This window comes from Scyliorhinus canicula, chromosome 9 (assembly GCF_902713615.1).
Source record: "Scyliorhinus canicula chromosome 9, sScyCan1.1, whole genome shotgun sequence".
In the NCBI taxonomy this organism is placed as follows: Eukaryota; Metazoa; Chordata; class Chondrichthyes; order Carcharhiniformes; family Scyliorhinidae; genus Scyliorhinus; species Scyliorhinus canicula.
In genome coordinates, this window is record NC_052154.1 from 140,759,540 (window position 1) to 140,782,685 (window position 23,146).

Genomic DNA, 23,146 nt, shown 5'->3' on the forward strand with positions numbered 1-23,146 from the left:
TGCTTTCTGTCCCTAAGCAACTATTAATTTTCCACTTTAATGTAAAGTACTTTGAGATGTTTTCTTGCACATTTGACATGCTATAGAAATTCAAGTTGGGATTGATTCAAATGTAGAATATTCCTTGCTCTGTGACACATATAGATACTTTGAGCAAAATTTTAGCTTTTTGGGTGGGGACCCCAACGGTCTCGTCAAATGGGGGTCACGACCCTCTTCTGTGTGGGAAATAAATGGTAACCTGATGTGCAGGTCTTGAAGTTGGAGGGCCAGCAGGAGACCTCCAGCTTGGAAGGAGCTGTAGCCTGTAGCTCAGGTAAAAGAGAGAGAGAGAGGGAATATCCATTTTGAGGGGCCACCTCTGCAACCATTAAAAGTTTTAGATAAAAAAACATGCTCAGCTGCCAGGCTACCATAGTGGAGAAGAAATCCTTTCAGTATCATTAGGGGCCTCACGGTAGCATGGTGGTTAGCATCAATGCTTCACAGCTCCAGGGTCCCAGGTTCGATTCCCGGCTGGGTCACTGTCTGTGTGGAGTCTGCACGTCCTCCCCGTGTGTGCGTGGGTTTCCTCCGGGTGCTCCGGTTTCCTCCCACAGTCCAAAGATGTGCGGGTTAGGTGGATTGGCCATGCTAAATTGCCCGTAGTGTAAGGTTAATGGGGGGATTGTTGGGTTACGGGTATACGGGTTACGTGGGTTTAAGGAGGGTGATCATTGCTCGGCACAACATCGAGGGCCGAAGGGCCTGTTCTGTGCTGTACTGTTCTATGTTCTATGTATGGCTGTGACATGACAAATGAAGAGGACCATAAAGCCTGGCTGCAAAACTGGCCTCGCTCAATTTGTTACTGCAAAGCTACTTTCTGGGAATGGGCTTAATCGTCAGCTGGACTCTAACAATTGGCCTGATGGACCACTTACCCACTTAACATAACATCCCTACAGTGAAGAAGTAGGCCATCCTACCCGGGACCAGTACCCCGCCCTATAGTTATAACCTTACCCAACCTTTGGACACTAAGGGACAATTTACTATGGCCAATCCCCCTAACTTGCACATCTTTGGACTGTGGGAGGAAACCAGAGCACGCGTGGGAAACCCACGCAGACTGTCACCCAGACTGGAATCGAACCCGGGTCCCTGGTGCTGTGAGGCAGCAGTGCTAACCACTGTGCCGCCTTAATTGGCTAACTGTGGGCGGGCAGTCCTTCCGACCGGCAGCCTGCCTTCAGGACACTGGGAGTGGGACTGGGAATGGTGTCAGCAAACTAGAATGCCAGCTGGCAAATTTTCACCCCTCTCTATTTGCCCACATATGAGGGTGGAAATCCTGCCCCAAATCGTTGGACAGTTTAAATCGAAAGCCTTTTCTCAACATTTCAATAAAATCACAATCTTTCCTTAACCCAACACACTGGGGAATATTTGTACTTTAAGATGCTATAAGTGCAGCCGTTTCAGCAGTGAATTTACTGAACCCCCCTTTTTTAGCTTTAAATTCACCATGGAACACACACTACGGTTCCAAATGCAAAAATATGATAAGATGCTGGAAATGTGAAGCAAGAGCTGTTGGAATGTTGGTCAGGCAGCAACAAGCTGACTCTCTGGGTGTGGGCACAGGTGGTTCCTGACTTGTATGAGTAAATTATTTGTTACAAAAGAAATTATACTTTCCTCCCTCTTTCTTTTTAATATAGGGATTTTGAGCCTTTTTAAAGAAAGCTGTAGCAAGCCTAGTTGGGATGAGGAAGTGGAAAGAGGGAGTTAATAGGCAGCAGATGTCTCATGAGCATGTGGTTGCTATTTGCAGCAGGGGTTGACGCACAGTTTTAAAGGCGGGCTGAGACCGCTCCTTCTTATTCGCCTTGGAACACAGGAGCTGTGCAGATCTTTCAAGTTGTCGCTATGAGGGTGGGAGCTTCGTTATTGCTGCTGTCGGCAGCACTTGCTGTCTGCCATGGGATCTTGCGGTAAGTATAGTCGGGGAGCGGGAGCGGGGGAAGGTTGTTTGTTGAAAGCACGGCAGATTACCGAGACAGAAAGGACTGTTGTGATGAAAGATTGTTTTGCTGGACCAGCCTCTCACTCTCTGCCTTATTAAACAGCTCAGCTGCTCTTAACTTCCGGAGACTCTCCTCCAGCCAAACAAATAGCAAACAAAGGGCCGCTGCCTTCTTCAAGGTCACGGCTGTGGTGGGGAGGATTTTCCATGTTGCATTTACAATGAATAGCGTTATATTGTGTTGCAGTTGTTAGCTTTCCTGTTTGTGTGTTCACACTTGTTTTGTATGAAGCAGTCAGTATAACCATTTCCTTAAACTGCTATTCCTTCACACCAAAGAAATATTGCCACTTTCTACTGATAAGTGTTTTTTAAAGGTGTCTCAATCTCCACTCCTCTCCTCCCCCCCCCCCCCCCCCCCTCCGTGTTGTGCACCATCTGTCAATCCCATATGAATCAGCAGGCCTGAGCTCACTTGCCCAGGTGATCTTTGTGTTTCATCTCGAGATGTGAAATGATGAAGGATGCTCATCACTGAGCTTGATTCCTAGAGGGAATTTTGCACAGTCATGCTTGTTTGGCAGTCGTTGCTGAAAGAAGTGGACATCTCGCCAACAATTTGATATTGTGGTCACTTTATTGGATTCTAACGTGTGACACAATTTGTATTCTCAACATAGCTGGAAATGCAGCCTTTGCTGGCCACCCCAAAATTGATTTACCAGGCAGATTGGCTGAGTGTGAGAGATTGTGTGCTGCTTGTGCAATCGTGGCCTTGACCAATGTGGGCAAGCAGCAGAGAGAGAGTCAATTTTTTTTAGACTTCTAGTGGGTGACGGTTGTGTGTAGTGAGGTAGCTTCGGATGGAGTCTGGCAGAGGTGGACTCATGACCAGAGCTGGGCAATGGCCCTGATGCTCCAGCAGCCTGGCTATCATGTACAGGACATTGGTCACGTCCTGTGTACAGCTTGGGAAATGCCATACCTTCCTGTGGAATCTTGAAATGAGCCACTGGTGGAGACATTTAGGGCCCCAGTAATCAAGGTGACTGGCATGGGTTTCCCTCTGAAGTTACTTACAGGGCTGCAGGCCTTGTAGGAGTGTGCTCAGGTCAGGAGATGCCTCCCAAGAAACTTTCAGCTGTCTTTGACGTAGCTTCTTCAATATCTAGAGATAGTTGATGCACCTTTTGACTATTTGCTGACATGCCAATGCTCCTCGGAGTTGAAGATGACTCTGATAGCGTTCCTTGGTGGGAGGGGATGGGGAGAGAGAGGGTAGGAGTGTGGTTCCAACTGATGGTCTTGTGCCTTTGTGTGGCGAAGGTATCCCTCTGACTAATCCTCTCCTCCACTGGCCAACACACACACATGTGGAGATCCATTGCAGATGCGCAAAGTGAAATATGTGAAGAAGGCAGCAAAGATATGAGCACCTGTGACAGGGTTTTCAATTCTAGACCAGCTGCAGTTGATCAATGGGTTGATCCATTGCACAAAACTGCCTACTTCAATAATTTTCACAGTAATTTAATTGCAGTGTTAATGTAAGCCTACTTAGGACAATAAAGATTATTATAAATTTGTCAGACATAATATAAGGATCGTTGATTTGAGAACCCCTACATTGATGCGATTTAACAGGAACGGGAATGTGAGTTATGTGTCCAGTGCATTTAGCTGGGTGTTTCTGGGCCCTCGCAGCCCTGAGAAAGTAGGAACAGGAGGAGGTCATTCAGCCCTTCCAGCCTGCTCTGCTATTCAGTATAATCATGGCTGATCTTCTATCATATTCCTGTACTCTCCTCATACCCCTTGACACCGTTTAGAGTCTAGGAATCTATTGATTTCCTCCTTAAATGTATTCTGGGTGATTTGGCCTCCACTGCCTTCTGACGTAGAGAAATTCCGCAGGTTCACCTCCTGAGTCAAGAATGTTTCTCCTCATCTCAGTCCTAAATGGCCTATCCCATATCATGAGACTGTGACCCGTTGTTCTATACTCCACCCAGTCAGAGGAAACATCATCCTTGCATCTAGTCTGTTCAGCCCCGACAGAATTGTATATGGTTCAATCAGATCCCCAACCCCATCCAGGCCCACCAATCTGCTCTGCCATTCAATACACAATACATAATGGCTAATTTTGTGTCGGCTTCAACTTCACCTTCCTGCCTGCCCTCCATAAGATGCTCGTTATTTTAAAACACAAGAAGTGGGGACATGGTGCAAAGATTGGATTGAGGATTATATTGAGGATTGGCTGGGTGATTGACGGAAAGCAGAGAATCGGGGATAATGTGTCCTTCTCTGGCTGGTGAACTGTAACTAGTGAGGTGCTGCAGGAATCTGTCCTCGGACCTCAACTGTTTACTATTTATATGAATGATCTGCAAGCAGGGACAGAGTGTAACATAGCAAAATTTGCGGATGATATGAAAACAGGCAGTGACGAGAGATAAAGATTTTACAGACGGATATAGATGGGCTAGGAGATTGGGCCAGAATTTGGCAGATGGAGTTTAATGTAGCTAAGTGTCAGGTTATGCATTTTCACCAAATAAATAGAAAGGCAAATTATCTCAAGGGAGAGCAGATTCAAGATGCTTCTGGGCAAAGGGATCTGGGTGTCTTTGTTCATGAATCTCAGAGAGTCGGTATGCGGGTACAGCATATAATTAAAAAGGCAAATGGAATATTAGCAAAAAGACTGGAGTATAAAAGTAGAGAAGTATTGTTGCAAATGTATAGGGTGTTGGTGAGATCACATCTGGAGTATTTGTCCAGTTTTGGCCTCCTTTATTTGAGGAAGGATGTGGTGGCATTGGAGGCAATTCAGAGGAGGTTTGCCAGATTGATTCCCGGAATGAAAAGGTTGGCGTATGAAGAGAGATTAAACAGTTTGGACTTGTACCCGTGGAGTTCAGAAAGATGAGAGTGGATCTGATTCGAGGTATATAAAATACTAAAAGGGGATAAAGTAGGGCAATCTGGAATGAGAGGTCAGGAATATAGGTTGAGAGGCGGTAGATTTAGAACTGAGATGAGGAGGAACCGCTTCTTGCAGAGGATGGCGAATTTGTGGGACTCACTGCCCCATAGTGCGGTGGAACCTGAGTCATTAAATGGTTTCAAGAAGGAGATAGATATATTTCTGATTTAAGAAAAAAATGGTTAAAGGGATAGAGGCAACAAGTGGGGCGGTGGATTTGAGATCAGGAAGAGATCAGCCATGATCTGATTGAATGGCAGAGTAGGCTCAATGGGCTAAATTGCCTATTTCTGCTCTTTAATTCCTGTGTTCCTAAAATACTTATCAGCTTTCAAAAGTGGTTTGAACCAACCTTTAATCTTTGTTTCTGGGCAGCACGGTGGCACAGTGGATTAGCCCTGTTGCTTCACGGCGCCGAGGTCCCAGGTTTGATCCCAGCTCTGGGTCACTGTCCATGTGGAGTTTGCATATTCTCCCCGTGTTTGCGTGGGCTTCGCCCCCACAGCCCAAAGATGTGCAAGGTAGGTGGATTGAATATGCTAAATTGCCCCTTATTGGAAAAAATTGAATTGGGTACTCTAAATTTTTTTAAAATCTTTGTGTTTCTTCTCCCAGATGATGTGATGTGGCTTGTTTCTACAGGATCATTCACTGGAGTTTCTGACTAAGAACAGTGATTTTTGAATGATCCAATGTTTCTTGAACCTCCCAAGTCCAGTTTGCGATGAAGGACATTTCCCATAATGCTTTCGCTCTTGAGGTGTGCCATCAGAATCTGTGTTTTTGTTTTGCAGAATTCCCTTGAAAAAATTTCGCTCAATTCGACAAACCTTCACTGATTCTGCGAATAGCATAGAGGAACTTCTTGTAGGCGACCAATACTTTAAATATAATTTGGGCTTTCCACACAGCAATGGACCAACTCCAGAGACATTGAAAAATTACCTGGATGTGAGTATGGTCTCTAATATCAGTATTAAAGTGGATATGGCAACATGGGTGTGAAACTAGTTACCGTATATACTCGTGTAACATGCGACTTTTGAGCACCTAATTTGAAGCCTAAATTTCGGGGGTCGCATGATACGCGAGGTACAAAAATCGCGGGTGTGAAATGCTGGCCAAGATAAGTCACACAGCATCCAGCTGGCTTTACTAGCGTCGTTCAGCCACTTGCCGTTTCCATTCATAAAAACATGAATGGAAACGTCATGTGGCTGAACATCTTCCCATCAGAATACTACTCTTCAGATTTTGTCCACAGCAGAATCCCATCTTCCCATCAGAATACTACTGATTGTGACCACAGCATTCTGATGGGAAGATGTTCAGCCACTTGACGTTTCTATTCATGTTTTTATGAATGGAAACGGCAAGTGGCTGAACAACTCTAGTAAAGCCAGCTGGAAAGCTGTTCGAATCGCGAACACCTTTCACAGCAGAATCAACTCTGCAGAAACCACACACAATGTTACCATTTGGAAGTTTTAGTTTCCAAAATTAATTTCCAAAAAAGTCACTCGCATGATACATGAGGTATACCATAAAAGCATGTTTTTGGGCTCGCATGATACGCGAGATCGAAAGTTACGCGAGTATATACGGTAAATAACAGAAGAAAGAAAGCATAATATCAACATTTGCAGACAAAGATGCATTTAAGGCACTTGAGTACATGAAGGAGAAAGGAATAGAAGGATATGATGACAGTCTATGGTTTGTATGGAGCATAAACAACAGCATAGATATCTGTTATTGTATCACTGTTCATTTATGTAATACTGCACACAGTTCTCCTCACAAAAAGGCTCAAACCTGAAGCTACATGTGTGATAACTTGACTTTTCCTATTACAGGACTAGGATCCCCTAGATTGTTTATGTGGTCATTTAGCTTTTGCAGGCGGTGTTAAATAATCTATTTGCAGCCAGAAATACGTTGTTCTAGAATGTTAATCTTCCACTGTCTTCAGTGCAGAATTCTTTGCTCTGAAGCATATGTGATGGCAATATTTCTGATTAAATGAATTTGTGAATCAGTGAAAACTGATCATTCCTGTTGACCTAAATTTGTTTGTCATAATCTCTGGGCAAAAAGCTATATGCTGAACAATAAATGCAGCTCTTTGAGTGCACCAAAAGCACATAATTTTATTCCTAATTTTTCTTTGAGCAGTTGTGAGCTTTCTCTCAAACCTGAGCACTTTGCCTTCCTCACGCTCTTTGCATCTCCTACTTCCTTCGGTTTAAAATTGGAAGCAATATTCTCTGCAGCATATAAATCTCCTGCTCCTCTTGGCCAGTAACTCATTGATATAGAGGTCACATAGAGTACAGACAAGGTGTTCTATCCTGTGCCAATTATTTTGTGTTAGCTTAAGATGGTGAACTATTTAACGAAAATTAGTGGTGGCCAATTCTATGCTCATTTGCTGACCTCAAAACTTGCTCTTTTGAGTAAGATCCTTGAATAGTGATTGGGAGAAGGAAGCTAGGCTAATTGGAAGTGTTGTGATCGCTGAAATCAGATCCAGGACCAGTTTAAAATTTATGCATGATTTTTATTATAATCTTTATTGTCACAAGTAGGCTTACATTAACACTGCAATGAAGTTACTGTGAAAAGCCCCTAGTCGCCACATTTCGCCGCCTGTTCGGATACACCGAGTTAGAATTCGGAATGTCTAATTCGCCGAACCGCATGTCTTTCGGGACTTGTGGGTGGAAACCGGAGCACCCGGAGGAAACCCACGCAGACACTGGGAGAACATGCAGACTCTGCACAGACTATGACTCAAGCCGGGAATCAAACCTGGAGCTGTGAAGCAACAGTGTTACCCATTGTGCTGCCCATAGTTATTGCACAAGTAGATCGCACCCTTTTAATTCCCATGTCAATGATCTGCAGGCCTTAGTTGTGTGTGTCCAGCTGCTGTTAGACCATTGCTATGATGCAGCCAATTTGATGCAGTTTACATGTTGTATTGTCCCTGCATCTTGCTTCCTAATCCATTCATTGATCATTCTACTTCCAAGTATTATTTAAAAAAAAATACTCTGATTGTCGTCCTGACAATCGGAATGCTCTGCTCTAAAATTCATACAAATAAAGAGCTTTTGAGTGAATTTGAATAGGTTTTTTTTGTACAGTGTCATATTGGTTGTGTTTGAGTGCACCAAAGCACATCATTTATTCCGTTTCTGAATATGACTTTCAGGTTCACAGTGGACCCAAACTTAAATCATTTGATGGATTATAATTTTTGTGACACCTATTCTTTGACCAGTTATGAGTGCTTTCTCAAATCTGAGCACTTTGCCTGGAATTCCCTTCCTCGCGCTCTCTGCTCCTCCCACTTCCTTTCTAACCTCTTAAAGGTTTTGGTCAACTGCCATCTCCTCAAATTGGCTCAGTTAGATTTTGCCTATTGCTTTCCAAATGCGAGCTGTTGTGTAATTCAATTCTGAGCCTTGATCTTGGAATGCAATCATTCGGATTACCTTGATCAGCCAGCTGAGGGTACTGACTTTCTGTGATAACATATGACTGCAAAAGCTTCATGAATTTTCCCAAGGTTGTAAAATTAATTAACTAAAATTTTTCTTTTGTTTCATAACCATGACTTCTCTTTTCTGTTCTGAATGATTATTGCTTATTAAACTCCCACCCATTTTCTAGCTGGTAAACTGTAACTCCACATGTCTTAACTCAACGTAATATCACTTGCCCTTGAGCCATTTAATCATGTTTATTTTCCAACTCCCGAGTGAAATGCCTTTAATTAAAGCAATGCAGCCATGTTGTCTTTAGTGATTATAAATAACTAGACCGCGGGCACCACGGTGGTGCAGTGGATTGTTGCCTCACAGCGCCGAGGTCCCTGGTTCGATCCCAGCTCTGGGTCACTGTCTGTGTGCACATTCTCCCCTTGTTTGCGTGGGTTTTGCCCCCACAACCCAAAGATGTGCATGTTGGGTGGATTGGCCACACTAAATTGTCCCTTAAATTGGAAAAAATTAATTGGGTACACTAAATTTATAAAAATAAATAAATAACTATACCTAGTGTGAGCCAAAGTTGTGATAGATCAATTTCTGTAATTTTAGACTTTAGAAGACTAAGCATGAGAGCCAGCCCCATTGGCAGCTTAAGTTGTAGTTATTTAGTCTGAAACTGTATCCAAAGGTTGCTTTTTGATTCATTCAAGGGATGTAGCCTTTGCTGGCTAGGCCAGCATTCATTGCCCATCCCAAAATGTCCTTTAGCAGGTGGTGGTGAGCTGCCTTCTTGAACTGCAGCAGTCTGAATCTAGGTACACCCAATGTGCTGTTAGGGAGGGAGTTCCAACATTCTGACCCAGTGACCATGAAGGAATGGTGATATATTTCCAAGTAAGCATGGTGAGTTACTTGGAAAGGAACTTCCAGGTGGTGGTGAGTGTTCCCATGTACCTTCTGCCCTTGCATGTTGTAAGTAGTATACAGTGCTTCTATTGTCCATTGGTGGTGAAAGGAGTGAATGATGCCAATCAAGCGGGCTGCTTTGTCCTGGATGGTGTTGTTGGAGCTACACTCATCCAGGCAAGGGGAGAGTGCCAGTGCACTCCTGAACTGTGCCTTGCAGATGCTGGACAGGCTTTGGAGAGTCAGGAAGTGAGTTACTCCTCTCCTCTGACCTGCTTTTCTAACCACCGTGTTTGTGTCGCTAGTCCAGTTGGGCTTCTGGTCAGTGGTAACACCAGGATGTTGATAGTGGGGGATTCAATGATGGGAAAGCCAAGGGGCCATGGTTAGATTCTCTCTTGTTCGAGATGGTCATTACCTGGCACTTGTGTGGGACAAATGTTACTTATCAGCCCAAGCCTGGATATTGTTCCGCTCTTGTTGCATTTGGACATAGACTGCTTCATTATCTGAGGAGTCATGAATGGTGCTGAATATTATGCAATCATCAGCCAACGTCCCACATCTGACCTTGTGATGCAGGAAGGCCATTCATGAAATCAGCTGAAGATGGTTGGGCCCAGGACACGACCCTGAGGAACTCCCTGGAACTGTGATGACTGACCTCCCACAACCACCTTTCTTTATGACTCCAAACAGAGGAACCTTTCTTTTCCCCCTGATACCCATCGACTCCAGTTCCTTGATGCCACACTTGGTTAAATGTAACCTTGATATCGAGGGCAGTCACTCTCACCTCACCTCTGGAGTTCTCTCTTTGTCTATGTTTGAACCAAGGTTATAACTGGGTCAGGAGCTCAGTGGCCCTGATGGAACCTGAACTGCATCAGTGAGCAGGTTATTGCTAAACGAATGCCACTTGATTGCATTGTTGGTGACCCCTTCCATAACTTTACCGATGATCAAGAGTAAACTGATGGGGCTAAAATTGGCCGGGTTAGATTTGTCCTGTTCTATAGGATATATCTGGGCAATTTTCCACATTGCCAGCTAAATGCCAGTGTTGCTGGACGAGAACAGATTAACAAGGCACATTCTGGTCTTTAGTACTGTTTCTGGAATATTGTTAGAATCCATAACGTTTGCCAGTGCCTTGAGCTGTTTCTTGATGTCACATGCAGTGAATTGAGGAGGCTGTAATGGATTATCCATCTCTTACTTCTGGCTGAAGATTGTTGTGAATGCTTCAGCCTTATCCTTCGCACTGACATGCTGGGTTCCTCCTTATTGAGGGTGGGGATATTTGTGCAGAGCTTAGATTTGATCTGTTTGTTGCGGATTGCTTCTTGCTGCTTACACTGCTTGGCACACAATTGCCCTGAGTTGTAGCTTCACCAGGTTGGCACCTCATTTTAGATATGTCTGCTGCTGCTCCTGGCATGTCCTCCTGCACTCTTTATTAAAACAGGGTTGATCCCCTGGCTTGGTGGAAATCATAGAGTGGGGGATATGCTGGGCCTTGAGTTTAGAGACTGGTAAGGTACAATTCTGCTGCTGATTGCCCTCAGCACCTTGTAAATTTGGTGGAAGCATTTTGCCTACTGTGGGCATTTAGAGATGTGGATTTGAATGAGTTTTTTTTCAGAAGTTTGCAATGGTTACTTGTATAATACTACGTTTCTGCATACTTGTTTGTATTGAGCATGTGCCATGATTACAGTCTCCATGTAATTCCTAACTTTGACGGACCATTTTAGACTATGGGAGGGGCAAGGTACTGGGGAGATTTGCAGGAGAAATGGGTAAGGATTTGAAAGGTGACAATCTGCATGAAGTCCAAGAAAGGGAGGTTTAGAGATGGGATGATCGCTCTCTGACCGAGATTATGGGGATGGGTATTTTGAGGCATGTGATCCTGGAAATGGAAATACAAATACAAAGTCTGCATGTATGACAAACCAATAGGAGAAGGCTGAAGGCACATAGTCAGTGTGTGGCTGTTGCTGTCAGTTATGGACATAAAATTGCTTACTTGAAAATATAATTGCTGATATGGACAAATGATAGATTTTGGAACATCAGGGCGACTCTGCCATTCAAAAAAGGTATTGGATTGAAAGAACAGCATTGTGTAATATAAGTAATTGATCATTGTACATTGTGTATGCACCTCATGTAAGCGCTACCTGTATGTTAAGGGTTTCTTTAAAGTTGTGCAGCACCAGCCGTTGACACAATTCCTGCCGTACTTAGTGACCTAGATTGCTGCACTCCTATGGGCACAGCTTTATTCAGTTACTAAATGTCAAGATTAGCATAACTCTTGTACAACAACAAACCCCCCTCCATTATGTGTTGCATGCAATGAGAAGGTGAAATTTTACTGTAAATAAAAACTTGCACTTAGTAACACTTTCATTTTAATGCTGAATTTCCCCCTTTTTTTTTGAAGAACTGTATGAGATCCAACAAGGAATCTATTTAATACAAACTGTAAATCAGTACAGTTTTGTTTTGAGAGGTGTATGGTTCCTCTCTTTAGCTTTGTGTCTCATCATAACTTCAGTTAAATGGTGTCTCATCATTTATATTGTAACTATTCAGTTCAATGGAAATGTGCTTGTAACCTGACGTTCCCTCAAATGCTGCCTATTCTTTTGTGCTCGCCTGAAAACCAGTCTGTTGGTGATCTTCCAAATTTGGGATCTGATTCAATGGGTTGTCACTACTTGTTATGTGTCCTGTTTTAGACACCATTTTAAGCAGTCTTGAGAAGTTAGCACATCCTTGCATGTTTCTGCCTAGCTATACATTGCCCTGATCACTAGGTCACATGCCTTCTTACATTGCTGGTGGGCAGTACTGCACTCAGCCCCAGATTAAACCTGAAAAGTTACAGTTCCTTCTACTACGGTATTCGGTTTGGAAGAGTATTGTATTTGAAGCTAGATGGCACTACCTTGGCGAGTGATTACTGTAGAGTGAAAGTATCTTGATCTAATCCTACACCAGTTCACAAACTGTAAAGCTAGTGACTGCACATCGTTTGGGGGGGGGGGGGGGGGAAGAGAGGGTAGGGAGAGAGAGAGTAATTCATTGAATGGGACTTTCTAAGTCTATTCAAGAGAGCTTTAAAAAACTATTTGGAGTTTGAAGCAAGCAAAATGGCACTGTCTTAAGGGTTGACAGAAAGGTGATGTGCTTTCACCCAGTTTATTTGGTATGAGTTGTTTCCTTTTGATTTATCGATTGAAATTTAGTAGACTTAATTGATCATTAGATTCTTGGATATGCTGTTAGCTTTTCAACAAACATAAATTATATTCTATGCATGACTTTTGTGTGTTAGTCCCTACAGCGCATTCTATTACGTCTTGGTGAATTTGCTGTTCCCCAGTCTTTGCCATGTCGTAGCTGACTTTTTTGATTGGTGCACAGTTTAAAAGGTTCTCCTTTTTTTTTTTGTCGACCATATTTCCAGGCTGATGGCCAGTCAAACTTCATACTGCCCTGTGGTGAACGTATTGCTACTGCAATTCACCACTGTATTGGTATTATGTTGATGCCCCTGTGGCTCCGCCCCCTTGGGGGTGGTATATCAGGTGGCACGCAGTCGCAGGCAGGCACCAATCTAGCTTATTAAAACCACGGTTCACTCCTACTAATCGTCTCATGTGAATTGATGGTCGCATCATGCCCTAATTCAACGTCAATGTGAACACTTTCTCGCTGGTGTCACTTTAGAAGACCTCCTCTGAGGAGCAGTTGAGAATTCTGGATCTGTACTCGATGGAGTCAAGAAGGATGAGGGTGGATCTCATTGAATACTGAGAGGCCTAGATAGAGTGAGCGTGGAGAGGATGATTCCGCTCATAGGAGAAACTAGAACCTGAGGGCACAGCCTCAGACTGAAGGGACAATCCTTCAAAACATACGGAGAAATTTCGTCCAGACAGTGGTGAGTCTATGGAACTAATTTCCACAGAAGGCTGTGGAGTCCAAGTCAGAGTGTCTTTAAGACCAGATAGATAGGTTATTGATTTAATAAGGGGATCAAGGGTCATGGCGAGAAGACAGGAGAATGGGATGAGAAACATATCAGCCATGATTGATTGGTGGAGCAGACTCTATGATGGTCTTAAATCATTTCTTTGTTTTCCTAATCTTAGCTGCCATGTCCAATTTGTAGCATCCCAACTGCAGATCCAGTTGGGTTAGTTCGATTCTCAAAGACTGAAGATTTGAGCAGGACCAGTTTGGTTTATTACCTTTTGTCCTGGGTGGGGATGGGGCAATGCAGTGCAGATTGGAGGGACTTGTGGGTGCATGCACTTGAACCTTTTGAAAGTGGTGGGACATGTTTGTTAGCAAAGCATATGAAATATTGGGCTTCATAAATAGAAGCATTGAGAGGATGGTGACGTTCTGGAATGTGCCCTCTGGGAGGGTGGTAGAGGCAGGTTGCCTCACATCCTTTTTAAAAAGTACCTGGATGAGCACTTGGCAGATCTTAACATTCAAGGCTGTGGGCTAAGTGCTGGCAAATGGGATTAGGATTGGCAGATCAGGAGTCTTTCATGTGGCGGTGCAGATTTAGAAGGGCCTTTTTGTGCACTTAAGTTTCTATGTTCTGTGATATCGATAGGTTGTGACTGGGTGGTGTGGGAGAATGTGCAAATATTTCAATGTAGACTTCTACTTTGGACCTAATAAAAGATGGAATTTGATACTTTTATAAATGGCGGCCAGCTGGAAAACCCAAAGAGGCTGTGGGGTGAGGGTGGTGTACTCGATGCAGTGAACGGGTAAAAACATGCTAATGGAATAATGGCCTTTTTATAGGTAGAGAAATTGGATACAAAGACTTAATCGTGCTGCAGTTAAACAAGACTCTGGTTGGAACATTCTGCAGCCATAATGGGCATTGCACTCTAGTAAAGATGAAAGGATTTGGAGGGAGTGTAGAGTCGATTTAGCAGATCGCCTGGACGCCTAAACTCTGAGGGAACAATTACACAAACTATTTTCTGGGTTTTGGAAGGCTGAGGAATGGTTCTGATCCTGAATCGTAAAGAACTATAATGGCATGAGGTGCAAGTTGGCTACGATAGATTGGGAAACGTTACTTAAAGGGATGACCGTGGATAGGCAATGTCTTTTACTATTTTCAATGTATACCTCATGTAAGAAATATGGGGATCTGCAAATATTTCTTGAGCATTATCTGAGTGTTTAATCTACTTTTTTTTTCAGGCCCAGTACTATGGGGAGATTGGTATTGGCACACCACCTCAAGGCTTCACTGTGGTGTTTGACACTGGTTCATCCAACCTCTGGGTTCCCTCGATTCATTGTTCTCTAACAGATATTGCTTGCTGTAAGTTTATTTTTCTGTCTCTTTTTTTGTAAAATATGTGCCCAGCTTTTTGGCTGGGAAATGTTTGTGCATATGAATTGCTGGAGTAGTGCTTTGTTCTACCTTTTGGGGAAGTAAGCATGACACTGATGACACCATGGAGTCTGGAGTTGGATTAAAAATCAGTTGAACTAATTAAGAAAATGGGGAAATGTTCCACTAATGTAGTAATGGGTTCAGGTATGTTGCTCAGCTATCGTAGAGATCTTTTACATCAGTAAATCCTGCTTGGCTGGCAAAAAAATAGATCTGGATAAGTTTTAAATAGAGAACATGCCATGCATGTACCTAGGCAAGGTGGGTGGTTCTCCAGCAACTTGGAACTGCTATAGAAGATCTCTTCTGTCACTGACCAGTATGATCCAGTAGAAAGGAAAGTGGTCTCCATACGAAATATCAGCTTTTTAATATATAAAGTAATACCCCTGCTGAAAATATACATGGAATTTAAAATGGTCCCAGAATCTGACATCATTCGTACTTTACAAGGTCTGTCGAAAGTTCATTGTGTGTAGATTTTTGAGCAAAATATTTTAAGCTGGAATGATGCCCATAATTATTTAGAAAGCAAGCAAAGGCAAATTCATTTGGTGAGTGTCAAGCTTCATTCTGAAAAGCCTGAAGATTGTTTGTTTGAAGAATGGATGCACATGCTCGTTGTTTTGAAGTCTGGGGATAAAATGAGTGATGTTGGAAGATGGACAGGCAGGTCAGTATTTGATTCTTCTCCATAAATAAGGAGTGGGTGTAGCTTTTAGCGTCTGGGGAAGAAACTATCATTTTGGTAGTCATTTCACCAGCAGCATCTGTAGTATGAGAACTAAATTGTGTTGGTTTTCGCACCAAATATTTTTCTATCTTTTACCTTTCTTTTAAAAAGGGTTGCATCACAAGTATAATGCTAAGAATTCCAGCACATACATGAAGAATGGGACTGAATTTGCTATTCAGTATGGCACTGGCAGCCTATCGGGGTACCTCAGCCAGGACACTGTTACGGTATGTACAGAGCTTTTTAAAATCTGCTCAGGAGAACAAGGTTGGCATATCATAATGACCAATAACTTAAACTAGTTCTTTTTGGGTAAGGCACTGTGAAGTATTGTAATTGTGTGAAACCCTCTGTTCTACAGAGGAAAGGTATTTAGTTTCTGACGCATCAACTTCAGCTGCTGCAGTTTCTCACTTGTGTCCCGTACGTATGTTGGAGAGGCAATCATTCCCTATTTGGAGGAACAAAAATGTGAAAAGGCCGTGGTTTTGCATTTTGCTTCATGTTCACCAATCTCCTCCCCTCCCCCACCCCCCCATATATTTTAAACAATGGATGATGGCAAAAGTAGTGAACAGTGGCTTAAAATCTTCAGGTGACTTTAGATGCAATGTCCAAAGGGCATTTCAATTCCATTAGGCACCATACCCTTGTGGAAATTGAAGATGCTATACAATTGATCCTGTACAATATTGAGTGTTGCATGGTATTAAGATTCTGTCCTTCATAACGTCATAATGCTTTGCTTCCCAGGAACAATATCAGGGTTTTCCCAATGTTGCATCTTTGCCTCTAACATGGGGGGGTGGGGGGGGGTGGTGGTATGCGTGTGTGGGGATGGTCTGGCACCTAACTCCTTTCTCCTCAGCTGGTAGCACAGTGGTTAGCACAGTTGCTCCACAGTTCCAGCATCCCAGGTTCGATTCCCGGCTTGGGTCACTGTCCGTGCAGAGTCTGCACATTCTCCCCGTGTCTGCGTGGGTTTCCTCCGCGTGCTCCAGTTTCCTCCCGCAGTCCAAAGATGTGCAGGTTAGGTGGATTGGCCATGATAAATTGCCCTTGGTGTCCAAAAAAAAGTTAGGTGGGTGATGGGGTTGGTGCATGGGCTTAAGTGGGGTGCTCTTTCCAAGAGCCAGTGCAGGCTTGATGGGCCGAATGGCGGCCTCCTGCACTGAATGATTCCTCATTGTCCTAGTTAGGCCAGTCTAGCAAATAAAGCAAGGGAATACATGATGTACTGCAGGACCCTGGGAAGCACCAAGGATCAGAGCGACCTTCCTTTGGATCAGAGGGACCTTGGTGTGCATGTACACCGGTCCCTTAAGATGGTCGGGTAGGTGGATAGAGTGGTTAAGAAGGCTTATGGAATAATTCCCTTTAATAGCAGAGACATGAGTTTAAGAGCAGGGAGGGTATGTACTTGTTGGTAAGGTCATAGCTAGAGTATTGTGTTCAGTTTTGAAATCAACATTATAGGAGGGATGTGCTAGCACTGGAAAGGGTGCATAGGCGATTTATCAAGATGTTGTCTGGGCTCGAGAGTTTTGGTTATGAAGTGAGATTGGATAGACTGGGTTATTTTCCATGGAGCAGTGGAGACTGAGGGGGGGACATGATTGAGATGTATAAAATTATGAGAGGCAGAGATAGTAGACGGGAAGAAACTTGGTGGAGGGTTCTATGACCAAGGGCATAAGTGAGGAAAAACGGTTTCACCCAGAAAGTGCTGGGAATCTGGAACTGGCTGCCTGAAAGGGTGGTGGAGGCAGAAAGCCTCAGAAAATGTCAGAAGTATTCAGCACTTGGCAATGCCAAGGCATTCAAGGCTATGGATCAAGTGTTGGAAAATGGGTTTAGAATAGCTCGATGGTGTTTTTTGACTGGTGCAGATACAATGGGCCGAAGGGCCTTTCTGTGCTGTAGACCTCTTATGATTCTATCTCACAATGTGTGGCTTATATACATTCTAAACCGTTTTATATGCCTGTCCACTATTGGACCACTTTCAGCAGCATTTCTGCTCTGCCTCAGATGAACAGTTAATGCAGGACTGCCTCATAATATAAAATGAACAGTTAAAATATGTAATTCATCAAGGTAGATGGGAAAGTAACGGGAACACTGCGGATTTTATTTGAATAGAGATCCCATCACTCCTGACTTTTTTTTCTTTCCCATTCTGATGTTTGCAGGAAGCACCATGTGGGCGCATTCTACTTGTTCAATTTTCCATAATTACCAGCCTCGTTTGCTGTGTTGCTGTTGTTTTCCAAATCAAAAGGGGAAAGCTTAATTGTGGCATTTTGTGGGCAATGGGGATGCTCTTTACCTGTAGCTGCAAGAGGCGAGGTTGTTGATTTATTCATTCCTGGTATGGGAACATCACTGGCAAGGCCAACATTTATTGCCCATCCCTGATTATTTTGGAAAGATACTTGGCTGGGGAGGTGTCTTTGCATTGTGGCCATTGATGTGACCATTTATATGACCTATGTAATCCTTTTCTGTATAAAGGCTTGAGAGCAGAAGCAATTTTTTCACCACATGGGGCATGGTGTCAGGAGTGTGCAGCTGAAATTAGTGGATTTTGATAGCTGAGGGCCAGCTGCTGTAAGAAAGGGCAGCCAACATTTCGGTCTGTAATTTTTATGCTCAACGAGCCAGTAGCGTTTTGAATATTCCAGCACCACTTCCGATAGAGATGAAAGGAGATTTGAGAATGAAGTCTCAATGGCAGAACTATGAAATTGCCATAAGAGTTAAAATAAGAGTCGCAGCTCTTGTTATCAGCACTGGGGAAGGAGTGCTCCCAAGTGGTATTGCGCCCAATATCTTGCTGAGGAGCAGAAAAGCGAGTCTTGTGAAAACCCACTTTGAACCTTGTACTAATGTTTATGAACCGTGCCTGTTCAATGCCAGAACTTGAGGGGAGGGGGAGATCTGTGTGTGACTGCACTGAGACGTCTAACTGAATCTTGTGAATTGGGGCAAAAAAAATATGATCAGAGATGGGAAATCATTCTGCCGTCAGAATGCATTTACTAAGAGAAGAAAAAACTTTCCCTCAAGAAAGCAATTGACGTGCAGAAAATTAGGTTGTTAACTGGCTGCAAAGTATTAATGGCAGAGCTGCCAAAGGCTTTGTGCTGTGCTGAAAGCCAGCCCAGGCCTTGCAATGAAGAAAAAGAAGAATTATTTCCAGAATGGCCAGAGTACAGGATGTCATTATTGCGGAGGTCACCATTTTTAAGTGTGTAAAAGCTTATGAAAACAGCAGGCTAACTGCAAGATGTTGAATCACTTTGCATAAGTGTTTTACTGGAAAGAAGAAAAGCAAGTCAATAGTTGCTGGAGAGATGGGAATCTATTTACACCCTAGAAAAGGTTGGTACCATCAAGTCTCGAGGAGGAAAAATGATTTGTGACTATTGGAATAATGACTGCAGAAGCAAAAGCTTCGTGGAGTATCCTAGAATTCTAGAAAAGGCACAGAAGGAGGCCATTTGGCCAATCTTGTCCATGCCAGTCAGAGAACACCCAGGTGCCCTTCCTAACTCAACCTTCCTGCACCTGATCCATAGCCCTGTATCTTGCTCAAAATGGGCATAGAATGTGCTGAGCTCATCAGGGATGGGTACGTTGGAGCCGATGATTTTACATGCCTTCATCTTGTAGCCCATTATGTCTTACAGACCTTGCCATAGATGGCGGGGATCCGTGTGGCTAGCCTGGGACTCGAGCTTGGTCCGGTACTGTCTTTTGGCATCTTTGATGGATTTCTTTAGATCATATCTGGCTTTCTTGAGGTCAGGGTCGCCTGACTTGAATGCCTCGGACCTAGACTAAACAGCATAACGGCCTACAAAGCAAAGCTGAACAGTATCTCTGGCAGCAGCACACCCCTCCCCGATGAACTCCATCCATTCTATGCCCGGTTCGAGCCGGAAACCGTCGAAATGCTGTCTACTGCCCCAGCGGTCCCCGGGCACACCCATACCCACCATCACAGCTTCTGAAGTCTGATCGATCTACTTGAAAGTGAACCCTCTGAAGGCGACGGTCTGGATGGGGTCCCTGGTCGTGCACTCGGAGCCTGCGCGGACAATCTGGCAGATCATCAACCTCTCCCTACTCCGTTCCGAGGACCCCACCTGCTCCAAGAAGACCACCATCATACCAGTACCAAAGAAGAGCCAGGCAACGTGCCTCAGTGACTACCGTCTGGTAGCCCTGACATCCATTGTACTGAAGTACTTCAAGAGGTTGGTCATGAGTTACATTAACTCCATACTCCCAGGATGCCTAGATCCACTGCAATTTGCATACCACAGCAACCGGTCCACAGCAGACTCTGTCTCCCTGGCCCTACACTCATCCCTGGAGCATCTCATGGACTCTTGTATCAGAGTTCTATTTATTGACTACAGCTCCGCCTTCAACACCGTTATCCTATTCAAACTCTGATCAAAGCTCCAAAACCTAGAACTTGGCTCCTCACTCAACAACTGGATCCTTGATTTTCTGACCCATAGCACAGTCAGTAAGAATAAACAACAACACCTCCTCCACGATAGTGCTCAATACCGGGGCCCCGTAAGGCTGCATATTTGCCGCCCCCCACCCCCACACCTATACACCCACAACATGGGCGGCAAAATGTGGTTCCAACTCCATCTGCAGGTTTGCTGACTACATGACTACACGACCATAGTGGGTCGGATCTCGAACAACGACTAGTCAGAATTCAGGAGGGAGATAGAGAACCTAGTGGAGTAGGGCAGCACGGTGGTTGCCGCAGTTGCTTCGCAGCTGAAGGGTCCCAGATTCGATTCCCGGCTTGGGTCGCTGTCTGTGCAGAGTCTGCGTGTTCTCCCCGAGTCTGCGTGGGTTTCCTCTACCGTCGAGTTGTGCAGGTTGGGTGGATTGACCATGATAAATTACCCTTTGGTGTCCAAAAAGGTTAGGTGGGGTGACGGGGTTATTGGGAAGAGGCGTGGGGTGCTCTTTCCAAGGGCTGGTGCTGACTCAATGGGCCGAATGGCCTCCTTCTTCTGCACTGTAGATTCTATGATCAAAAACAACTATTGTGATTCTTCCGATTCAAATCACTTGAGGTTCTTCTTATTAGTGAAGAGAGATTGGGTATCAACCAATCCATTTTAATTTGGATGGGAAGACTATGGAAAGTAGCTTTTTTTTTAAATGTGGATTGTTGCTTGTGTTCTACAGATTGGTGATATCAAAGTTCAGAATCAGTTGTTTGGTGAGGCCATCAAACAGCCTGGTGCAGCTTTCATTGCTGCTAAATTTGATGGTATTCTCGGCATGGCCTATCCACGTATCTCAGTTGATGGAGTTGTTCCGGTGTTTGACAATATAATGAAGCAGAAACTGGTGCAAAGGAACGTGTTCTCCTTCTATTTGAACAGGTAAGATGTAGGACACTACCTGCCTCATCACGCCCGACTTGGAGCGGCTGTTTAATCTCATGAGAGGCCTCATCACAAGGTTCACAGTGCTCAATGTATCGTGGGATTCAACAAAATCACGACAACGTTGCGATCTGGATCTCTCTCTCTCGGCATAATCTAGATGAACATGTTTAAAAGTGAACAATTTGGCTCATTTAAATATCTATCTACGTCTGATTCACCCGGACCAATCAGCCATGTCTGGGAGACCTCGCTATGACACCATTTGGCACTGGTGCACACAAACGTGGATCAGTCGTAACAGCACGGGGGGGGGGGGGGGGTGGTTTCTCCCAGGCCATTGAAGGCCCAGTTGGTTGGGCTCTGGGCACCCTGGCAGTGCCAGGCTGATAGTGCCAGGTTGCCCATACAAGGCGTTGGGTCCAGGTTGCCTTGCCCATAAGCGGTGAGGCTCAAGGACCATAGAAGTACGTTGGATGCAGTGGGAGAGTCGATGGCTGTGGTGGGATCCCTGAGGGGGTCGAAAGATCGTGGTGCCCTTTGAAAAATGGGCTCGTCAGTGCAGGGAATGCAAGTGCGGCCTCTATACAGGCTCTTCCCTGCCGAGGCCAAAGCCGAAAGTAACGGCCAAATGCCATTGAATAGTGGGGTTTTTCCCAGTGCTGCAGGTGGCTAAACGTGCCCAGAACGAGACTTGTTTTTTGTTCTATTTAATTCTAAGTTTTGGGATACTCATGTGTGGGCTTAAAAGACCAGTCAGCATAACTAAATCTATAAATTTTTATTGTTCAAGATGATGGAGATGCTGTTCTTGTTCTATTTCTAGGAACCCTGACACACAGCCTGGCGGGGAGCTTCTGTTAGGTGGAACTGACCCCAAGTACTACACTGGCGAATTCTTCTATTTGAATGTGACCCGGCAGGCGTACTGGCAGATCCAAATGGACAAGTAAGCTTATTTGCATGTTCAGGACTAGCACTGATCAGTAGTGTATCTGTAGCACCTCTGTGCAGTGTGCATAAGGTAGTGTGGCTGAGGTGTTTATAGCCGTTCAGCCTACTTTTTTTTATTAGGTAGCTGTGTCTTATTGTCCAAAATTTTATGGATTGGTCAAAAGTTTGTACAATCGTGCAAATGAAACAATAGTGCAGACCATCATGTATGACTTTCATTTTATACTAGTTCCAAAACTAATCTCGCACTAATCACTTTGGTTCATTTGCAAAATTATTGTTATGGACACCTGGTCAGGTCTCAACAGTGGCTAAGAGACTGGACAAGAATCATAACTTTGTTAAGGTGTAAAGGCAGTATAGAAAAATCTATTTGTTAAAGGAGTGATATAAGAAATGGAGCTTAGTTATTTTATGAACAAACTTTATTAAAAGAAAACCGTGTTCAAACTCCCTAACAATAACAGATTACATCTTAATCTTAACACACAGTTCCCATTAAATGGCACTTTAACAGAACCTTCAGCTCATGTTATTTAGTCAGACAAAGGCATTTTGTCAGACAAAGGCATACCTGCATTTATGAAGCAATAGGGAAATTTGTTTAGAACCCTTTCCCAAAGTCTGCCTCGGTGGCAACTTGCATGACCACACTCGGTCGATTTCCAAAGCCTTCTCCTGTACCTGTTCAAAACATTGTACTCTTCTTTCTTTCTGTCGCGCGCTCTCTGCTCTGCCTAGCCCCTCAAACAAAGGTTCTCTGGGGGTTCCAGACTTTAGCCTATCATCGTTATCTTGGCTGTTTGATTGCCCACTCCCGTTTGTACAAAAGAACAGGGGTGGGATTCTCTGAGCCTCTGCGCCGAAATCGCGATTGGTGCGGGGGCAGAGAATGGGCGGCAAACCCGAGATCGGGTCCAATTCCACTCCCGCGATTCTCCCCAGAGAATCGCCGCGAATCGTGTTTTCTGTGCGGTGCCGGTCGGGGGCCGTTGAAAGAGGCCTCTGCGGCGGTTCTCCAATATCAACTGGCCGAGTTCTGGACAGCGTAGCTCTTTCATGGTCCCACCCGTCGGGAACTCGGCATGCCGGCACCGGACTCGGTCCATGGCCGTGCTGAGAGACTTCCAGGATGGCCAGGCTATCAATCGGGGGCCACTGATCCGCGG

At 44.3% G+C, this 23,146-nt stretch overlaps 1 protein-coding gene across 1 annotated transcript in view; it reads left to right on the forward strand.

Moving 5' to 3' along the window:
- Window positions 1–1,821: 1,821 nt before the first annotated feature.
- The window catches only part of LOC119971749 (cathepsin D-like), a 30,129-nt gene continuing 8,804 nt past the window's right edge, over window positions 1,822–23,146 (forward strand). Inside the window, exons 1-6 of the mRNA XM_038807791.1 lie at window positions 1,822–1,976; window positions 5,795–5,951; window positions 14,657–14,780; window positions 15,700–15,818; window positions 20,821–21,020; window positions 21,850–21,972. Coding sequence (XP_038663719.1) covers window positions 1,912–1,976; window positions 5,795–5,951; window positions 14,657–14,780; window positions 15,700–15,818; window positions 20,821–21,020; window positions 21,850–21,972 — 788 coding nt within the window. The 5' untranslated portion in view covers window positions 1,822–1,911. The remainder of the gene's footprint in view (window positions 1,977–5,794; window positions 5,952–14,656; window positions 14,781–15,699; window positions 15,819–20,820; window positions 21,021–21,849; window positions 21,973–23,146) is intronic.